This window comes from Eublepharis macularius, chromosome 3 (assembly GCF_028583425.1).
Source record: "Eublepharis macularius isolate TG4126 chromosome 3, MPM_Emac_v1.0, whole genome shotgun sequence".
Taxonomy (NCBI): domain Eukaryota; kingdom Metazoa; phylum Chordata; class Lepidosauria; order Squamata; family Eublepharidae; genus Eublepharis; species Eublepharis macularius.
In genome coordinates, this window is record NC_072792.1 from 52,282,676 (window position 1) to 52,292,155 (window position 9,480).

The 9,480-nt window shown below is 39.4% G+C and overlaps 1 protein-coding gene across 1 annotated transcript in view; it reads right to left on the bottom strand.

Moving 5' to 3' along the window:
* Positions 1 to 8,789, bottom strand: part of LOC129326177 (acetylserotonin O-methyltransferase-like) — a 45,385-nt gene extending 36,596 nt beyond the window's left edge. The window contains exons 1-4 of the mRNA XM_054974343.1: positions 8,752 to 8,789; positions 7,983 to 8,210; positions 3,647 to 3,818; positions 2,466 to 2,595 (exon numbers count right to left, since the gene is read on the bottom strand). Coding sequence (XP_054830318.1) covers positions 2,466 to 2,595; positions 3,647 to 3,818; positions 7,983 to 8,054 — 374 coding nt within the window. The 5' untranslated portion in view covers positions 8,055 to 8,210; positions 8,752 to 8,789. The remainder of the gene's footprint in view (positions 1 to 2,465; positions 2,596 to 3,646; positions 3,819 to 7,982; positions 8,211 to 8,751) is intronic.
* Positions 8,790 to 9,480: the final 691 nt, after the last annotated feature.

The window sequence follows — 9,480 nt, forward strand, 5'->3', positions numbered from 1 at the left end:
CCTATACATATCCCAAGTAAGGATTTGAAATCCTGGCAGACATCTATAAACTCTTTCATCTGGGGAAATAAAAAACCCAGATTAAGTTTTTCTATCTTATCTCGCCCATCTAAACTTGGAGGATACGGCTTGCCAGACTTAACTGGATATTATGAAGCCATCCAAATGAAGAATATTATTGCATACCTTAATTCAGACCAATCAAAAGATTGGATTGCGATTGAACAAGCCTTTCTGTCTTCCGTATCTATGGAAGATTTACTCTGGAATACTCCTAAAGAGAGACCAAACCTAATCCAAAAGCTTCCACTCTTAAATTCTACCTTACAAATATGGGACATAGAAAGAACATCCTTAGCCCCCAACGTCTCTCCACTATCTTCTTTTTTACAACAAAAATGGTTCATCCCAGGCAACTCTAAAGAATCTTTCTCTTTATGGAGAGCACTAAAATTAACAAGACTATGGGATGTTACCTCCAAAAATTTTCTAAAACCCAAATCCCAATTGGAGTCATCAACCAACATCAAATTACCATGGTTTGAATATTTTCAGTTAAACCACTTAATTAATAGCCCAACGATACAAGCACAACTTAAAAAACCAAATACTGATTTTGAAAAACTGTTAATTTCTCTTAGTAAAAAAGAAAAAGGTCTCATCTCTATTCTTTATAAAATCCTAAACACCCAAAAGTGGAGTAAAAAAGGAAACTATCAGCTTCGGTGGCAGTCAGACTGCAATACAATTATTTCCAACTCACAATGGGCACAAATTTGGTCCTCAAAAATATGCTCCACTAATGCTATTAATATCACAACAACCTTCAGAAAAATCATGCACAGGTGGTACCTAACCCCACTCAAGCTACACTACATAAATCCTTCATACGACCCACAATGCTGGGGTGGCTGCAAACAAACAGGCTCTTTTTTCCACTGTTGGTGGAATTACCCTTTGATTTTACGTTACTGGAGCCTGATCTTGAACATGAATGGGAAAATAACTGGGTATGTCATTCAACCACGTCCTGAACTTGTTTTTCTTAATTTGTGGGGAAAGGAGGACATCCCCATAATCTGAAAAGATCTGATTTCAATTATGATCAGTACGGCCAAAGCCATAATCACAAAATCATGTAAATCCAAAGTCCCACTCACAATACAGCCTTGGATTAATAAATTATGGGAATTTCTCACAATGGAGAAAATCACAGACTGCATCTCAACCACTGAGAACCAGAACTTCCAATCCAATTTCCATGAGAAATGGTGGCCTTTTCTGGACTATATGGAAAAGCAAAACAAATACTTGAAGTCAATACCTGACAATCTCAAAGTTATAGCAATTTATTAAATTTTATGTTCTTTCGTTGTCTTTACCACATATATTGTAAATACTGCCAAGGCAATTGATACGCTGTCTCGAGCACTTGTTTGTATTCATACTGTTTATATAGTTATATGGTTATTTATTTGTTTTTTTACTATTGCATATTGTTAAAAAATTCAAAAATAATTTTTTTTTTTAAAAAAAGGCCCTGCTAGGCAAGAGTCCCACCTGGCCCCTCTCACCTTCTAAAAAAAATGTGGTGAGCATCAAGCAAGGTATTACTGTGTGCCATGGTACCCATAGGTACCAGACTGGTGAGTCCTGCCTTAAATTATGATCACTTTAACATCTGAAATTAAGTATTCTCATAGTAGGAAGAAGTTTCAGGTAGCCAAGTTAGATCAAATTAAAAACAATAATAAAATCCATGAAATACCTGTAATTAGGACTAACCAAAATGACACAAAACAGTGTGCGAGCGTCCAGAATGCCAGAGGTACAATCTGACACCGGAAGAACCATTTTAAATTGGCAAAACTGCAGACTTCTTTACACAAAATACTGACCTGTGATATTGGCTCCCTACGTCCATACTTGTTTTAAAAAAATTGAAACATCCAACCAGGTGAAGTTCTGGTGGACTCAAATGAAGGCACACTGATTTTGATCAGTCCTAATAAATGGCATTATGTGGATTTTGTTCTTGTTTTTAGATTATTCACTTATTTTCTGGGGCTGCAGAATCAATCCTTCTTCCTATTGTCTACCACCAGTTGCTATTAATGTATATAACATTATTTATTTATATCTTCTTCTGGTTTTATTGCATTATTTTTTAATCTTGTAATCTGCCTTGAGTCACAGTGAACCATAAATAAAATAAATAAATATTGCTTCTTTGAAATCCTTCATTAGCTGATGAATAGGCACAGCCCATGCCAAATAGAAGTGAAGGATTACTGCAGCTCCACAAATGTCAGTATCACTATCATATATGTCACTCTTGAAAGACTTTTGGTGCATTTTTGAGTGGATAAATTAATTTCACTATAAGCTCAGCCCTCCTCAGTACAGCAAAGCATTTCATAGCAGCCAGTGGTTTCTGTTTTAATATTTAGACTCCACATCCTTACCTCACAGCATCTGTCAAGTGGACTGAATATGCATAGGTGTTTTCTGAGAGCCACGTCATACAAGCAGACTGAGATTTTGGACTCGATCTGTAAAGATAGAGACTGGAAAAGTCTGTGTTTCCATAGAGAACTTTTGAAAGGGGAGAGAGAAAAAAAGAGAGAAAAAGAGATTAATGTTTCCCATATTTGTATATGGCCGATTTTATTGTTTGATACAATAGAGAAGCAAAACAAAGATGACTATGACCAAGTCCCCCCACTGTTAACAAACAATGAACACAAGCAATTACATGAATACAATCCCCAAATGCATTTGGCAGATTTTGCCAAAACAAAGGAGTCTGAGAACTTGAGACAACAGTAGGAGTCTAAAGTGGCTGTACTCTGGGATCTTCATGGATTCAGGCTTAATGTCTGTCAGAAGAAATTAGCAGACACAATTGACAACTGGAATTAACAGATTTATTTTTATTATTCAATTTCTAGCTTGCCCTCCCCCCTCAAGTGGACTCAGAGTAGGTTACATCAGAGATACAATTTAAAACCACAAAACATTAGCACACTTTAAAACCAAAAGTAACATCATCACAGTTCATTAAAACAGCTTAAAAGTGTCCAGATACAATTCCCAAGATTGGTCCAAATCCAACATCCTCTCCTGCTGATAGTACACCAGAGGGAGAGAGGGTAGGAGCAACATTTTAATCAGAATTCATTTAAATTTAAATGGGTGCAACGGTGGAAAGCCACTGTAAAAAAAAGCCTGCCCTAAAGGACAATGAGCAGAGTGGTGACATAAGGAAAAGCACTGTGAACAGTGCCACCATTTCATTTTAACTTCTGAAACCAATGGCAAAAATAGGTTGCTGGTCTTATAGTAATTTTAGTAGGTCATGTGGCTAATGTGATTATTGTAATAATTTTGGAGATGGGGCTGTGGCACAGTGATAGAGAATCCTCTTTGCATACAGAATGTTTCAGGATAAGTCCCCAGCATGTCCAGTTAAAAAAAGGATCAGGTGGCAGGTGATGCAGAAGACCTCATCCAGAGACAAAGGAGAGCCAGTGACCAGTGGTCTGATTCAGTGTAAGCAGTCTCAGGCATTCATTCGCAGTCACTTGCACAATGCTTTTTTTTTTTAAGAACCAACTCTAGCTTTTGGGTCCTTCCAACATGATACCTTGCTCATCCTTTCTCTCTGTTCTCAGGAGCTTTAAAGCCACACAGGCACCCAGAAGCAGCTCCATCCCATAGCGGCTGGTGCCCAGACGTTCAGCAATGGTCGTGGAACTCAAGGGTCCTTCTGACTCCAACAGATCAAATACTCCCAATTCACAGGCAGTAAATGTGGCCTGGAAACATAGGAAAATTGCAGACAGAGTACAAGAATAAGTTTCAGGTTACCTACAATCCTTAAGTTTATCAAGAGAAAAGACATCATGCACGCTGCTGTGTTTCTTGTGTGTTGATAACTCATTTCAGCACATGAAGTTTCTGTACTATTTCATGGTTGAGTGCAACCCCTACATCTCTCTTTTAGAAGACATCTCTGCTACAATCCAAAGGGAGAAAGAAGTAGCACATTATGTCTTAACTCCTTCCTCTGTGTTTGTTCAAAAAACTTTACATGCAAGGCAGCGTTACAGGATTTGTATTGATTGGATATAGATTAACAGGGTATCCAAAAGACATGACTCTTATCCTGATATGGTCTTGTTGCAACAACAAGAATTATTCAGCTAGAAATAGGATGAATCTCTGATTAAGATTTGATAAAGGTTAGTAAATATCCAGCTGGTACTCTATTTCCTGTCTACATTAGTGATGTGCATTATGAAATTCTTGAGCCAGAAGAAACACAAAAACAGCTGTTTTCTGGTCTTACTATGTGATACTCTGGAATGGTAATGCTAATCCAGGCTGCCTGGAAATCATAAAACCTCTGAAAAAAATCCCCCTCCCCCAGCCATACACCATGAGTGCATGTTTCTCTTTGATTTCCTAGACAGTGGCAGTTCTCCCTTCCAATCAGATCCTTGAAAGGCAGAAGAATAGAGCACTCCCAGACAATCCCAAGCTTCATAGAGCCATTCTCCTTCCACTGTTCTTTGTGGGGCGCAGGGAGAGTTTTTCCCTTTTAAAGTAGAACAACTGAGCTTCTTCAGGGACCTGTAGAATTCAAACCATTTGTCCAATTTACTTCAAACTTAAGGGTTCCTTGGTGGGCAGGCACAAGAACCTTTTTGTGGCATTTGATTGAAAAACAGTGACTTCAGCCCGCCCAAGTTCCCAACAGGGAATAATGGCAGACTAATAGGAGGGTGTCTGCCTACAATGGAAGCCTTCTTCACACTTTGGAAGAAAACAAACCACAACAAGAAGAATGGCAAATGCAGTTTTCAGTGGAAAGGTAAAAAATATTATCAGTCGCTTTAAGAGTAAAGAAATGAATGCAGAAAGGACTTGGTTGGGATTTTTTTTAATGCTGGTGGCCAGCTGGAACTTACCTGCTAAACAGGTACAACAATGGCCGTTCCCGCAACTGCTGGCTGAGAAAAAAGGGGGGGGAAGACCCCGCAGGAACCAAAACAATACGTGCTCTCTTCAACAATTTATATGTTAAAGTGCAAATGCTAATTAATTTATCACTACTAGAACCATCAAAGGTACAAAATTCATAGAAATTATATTACAACAGCATAACACAGTGATTCTTATGCAATAATAACGCGCGTTAGAAAACACCGCCGCTGATTCCGGGATGTTTATTGTGTGATTTTTCCTCGTATGCAAAATAGCTCGCTCTTGAAGAAGGAACAACAAAATCTGTGGAATATAACTGGTCCCAGATTGAGCGGGAGGAGGGCATTCCACCAGCCTCAACCCCACGGCTCTTCCACACTTCGAGGACTTCGAGGACGGATGGTGTAAAGGAACAGAATAAGGACTATTCAGATCAAATAGAGAGGACTCCTTATTACACCCGGACGTTTATAGGATATCTATAAGTTGTATCTTGCTCTTTGCACTTTACTGGATTGGATTGCTGCTATTATTGCATAAGAATCACTGTGTTATGCTGTTGTAATATAATTTCTATGAATTTTGTACCTTTGATGGTTCTAGTAGTGATAAATTAATTAGCACTTGCACTTTAACATATAAGTTGTTGAAGAGAGCACGTATTGTTTTGGTTCCTGCGGGGTCTTCCCCCCCCCTTTTTTCTCGGAACTTACCTGCTAGGCTGCCACTTAACTGCCATTTAGGAATCAGGTGAGAGAAGTGCAACTGAACAGAGTAGGTCCCCTACTTTGGGGGTCTGTGAAATCAGCTGAATTTGTTTGATCTGCTTCGAACTTGGGGAATCTTTAGATAAGAGGGGGACTGTGTTCTGTACAAATTTGGTGTTATTAACTTTATAAGCAGCTGCCCCACACCCTCGTATATATCCCTCATTGAAAATAATGGTCCTGAAACTCCAGGAACTGCCCCCCCAAAAAACCCATACCGATTTGAATCTGAACCAGTAATGTCCTATGTAGAAATAAGCAACCATGTTAAAAATTCCCCCCTCAAACCTGAACCCAAAAGTATACTGATTTTTTTTCAGCACACAGTAAAATCTGCATTACTCCTGTCTAATTTTTTGTCAGAAAGAGAAACATTGGGATATATCTAAATACCTAGAGGAATTTGCTGACTTTGCTAAAGCAAAAGCATTTTCCCTCATCACACATCCTGATTAGTAGAGAATAGGGGTGTGCACCTGAAAAATATTCAGATTTCCCGCTTCAGGTTTACCCAAAGTGGGAAAAAGCTTCAGAAAAAAACCCAAAATCCGAAGCAGCATGCCACTTCGGATTCACGTTTCTAAGTCGCTTCGGTATGCTCTGGAAAGATTCGGAGCATACTGAAGTGATGGGGAGGGGAGGAGGGAAGCCCACCACCACCCTTAAACTCCCACCCCCACCTTTAAACCCCACCCCCACCCCACTTACCTGGTCAGTCAGAAGGCTGGAGCGGCCCACTGGCCAACTGGCCGGTGGGGAGGGCCTGCCCTGCCGCTGGCACCATGTAGCTGCAACTGGCGTGGCTGGCTGGCAGAGAGGGCCTTCCCTGCCACCATCGCCGTGCAGCCAAGGCCGTCGCAGCTTGCTGACAGAGAGGGCTGCTGCCGCTGCCACTGAAGGCCAGCAAGCAGGAGGGACACTGCCTCCTCCAGCACGGTGCCAGCAGCAAGTGGGGGTGGGGAGAAGTGGGGGTGGTGGAGTAAGGGTGGGAAATGGGTACATTTAAAGGGCCCTGCCGCTTGTGAAAGGGCCCTTTAAACTTAATACCCGGAGGCCCTGAAGTTTCTCAAAGCATTATGAATGCTTCAGAAAGCTTTGCTTTGGGATTTTTGAATTGGGGCCAGATTCAGAAATCCCAAAGCTTTCTGAATCGGGCCCAACTCGGGTATTTTACGCGAATCGCATACCCGAAGCGCACACCCCCAGTAGAGAATAATTGCTGCTAAAATGACCAGGATTCTTTTGGTACTTTAAAGCCAAACAAATTTTACTCTGGCATCAACTAGAATAGTCTATGAAAGCATATGTTAGAATACACATTAGTATTCTTTGAGATGCCACAAAATTCCTGTTCATCCTTCTTGTAGGTTTAGTACTGGCAAGCATTACTGCAGGTCTTACCTTTTTTTTTTTTAATAATAAATTTTCTTTTATTGAAACATTTGTTGCAACAAATAACTTACAAGTAATAAACATCATTACAAATCTGATTAAAAGATCAGGGTACAATACAAAGTTAGTCTTGTTTTCTTATTAGTTGTCATAAATATATCCATGTAGTTACATTATTATACTACTAGTTTAATAGAAAGAGAGGTATCCATTGTTTGTTATAACTTGTAAAATTTTTGATTTAGGTTGCAGATTATTCTCTTCTATGTATTCCAGAAATGGGAGCCATTTTTCAATAAAACCAGTATTTTCTGTGAAGTGTTCTGCATTTTGTATGTCATTACTTATTTTTTCTAATGTAAAATGGTTCCAAACTTTAGAAAACCAAGTCTCAATTGTTGGTAGTCTTTTTGATTTCCATACTGTCGCTATGGCACTCTTAGCTGCTATAAAGAGTGAGGCAACAAGTTCCTTTCTGGGTTTGGGGATGTGTACATTTTCCCACAGGTCTAAAAAGATCATTTTCGGGTCGAAGGGAAGTTCATAATTAGTGATGTCTTTAATTTTCATTAGTATCTCCTCCCAAAATTGTCTAATTCCTTTACATTCCCACCAACAATGGGCAAAGATTCCCTCTTCACCACAATTTTTCCATTTTGGGGATGATCTAGCTGATATTTGCGCTAGTTTTTTGGGTGTTAGGTACCATCTGTGAATCACTTTAAACGTTTGTAATTTAGTTACAATGAATTTCGAGGTGAATATTCCAGACGACCATATTTCCTTCCAATTCTCTGAGGACTGTTCAATTGCACAGTCCCCTGCAGGTCTTACCTTTGAAAACATAAATCCATACTGGTACTGAATCAATGTTTCAATACTTTCAGTCTCTTCTGTAGAATTCATTCTTTCTTTCTTGGCCAGAGAACCTGCAGTTTTCCTCAGCAGAAAAGGTTGCTTTTGCTCTTGGTGTCTCAATAATGCCCACTTACAATATTGTCGTGCTGTATTCTCTGAATGGATCAAGAGGAGTTGAGCTGAAATCGAGGCAGACCTGAGAATCTGAAATGTTTGCAAGGCAGAGGTATTTCAAAGTTTGGTTGAATGTTTTTTTTGGTGATAATATGTCATTCTACTTTCTATAGAATCTACTTCCTTTGGAATTAAGTTCTACTGGACAGGAACATTTCTTACTTTTCCCAAACATGGATATGCACAGCAATGCCCACCCTATAAAAAAGCAATATGTGAAAGCTTTCTGCAGATGCTCTGAAGTAAACATGCTGTAACTTTCTTACCGAATCCATATATGCCAAAGCTTTAGAATGACATGATATGTTCAGAATGAAAAAGTGGGTTAAAAAAAATTAAAAACTTGATGTTGATGGTTAGCAGTCAACATGTATTTGTAGAAGATATTTTTGATTTTAAAAAGCCATTAAAATGAGTCAATGCTGGTCTAGTAGCAATTTGTAACCTAGTATAATTCAGAATTCTCAGTGCCATAAAGCTGAGCAAGCATTCAGTAAAGCCCACCAAGTTGTGAAAATGTCTAGATACCTTGCATTAGACCACCTTCATTTTTTCTATTGCATTTACATACCCCTGCTGAGTTGGATCACCGTTCATTAGTTTCTTCCTTCCTTTGGAACTCCAAATACCTCCTAAGATAGTCTCAGAGGGTCAAGATCTTATGGCCACCCACCATCGGAGCAAAGTCCCAAGTTCAGACACTCAGCATCTTCACCTACAGATAAGGAAACCTTTTAATCTTTAACTACCCAGGGAATCTTCCTGAGTAGAAACAGAAGTGAGGGTGGTACAACATTTCCCCCCTCCTCTGAAAGTCATTTTAGTTATTTTATGGAGGATAGTTCTCAAAATTCAAAAGAGCAAAGAGGCTTAGCAAGGTGGGAACACTATAGCTAGAAAGGAAGACATTTAGATGTCTTATCGGGATTTATCAAAGATGATCAGTATGTGGCAAGGCTGTTCATTGCCTCTCTAATCTCTGTAGAATCCTCAGAGTTGATGATACAAGGGCCCCTCTTTCTAATACTATGCAATACCAGATTTGTGAGGCTCAAACTGCATGCTACACTGGGATGTTAGAGAAAGAAGAAATTGACCTGGATTGCATAATAGAGACATAGTTGGAAGAAAACAATGTGTTCTGTCTGTCTCAACTAGCCATGACTAGAGATGGGCACAAACAGAAAAAAGACGAACATGATGTTCGTTAAATATATTGTCGAAGGCTTTCATGGCCGGAGAATGATGGTGGTTGTGGGTTTTCCGGGCTGTATTGCTGTGGTCTTGGCATTGTAGTTCC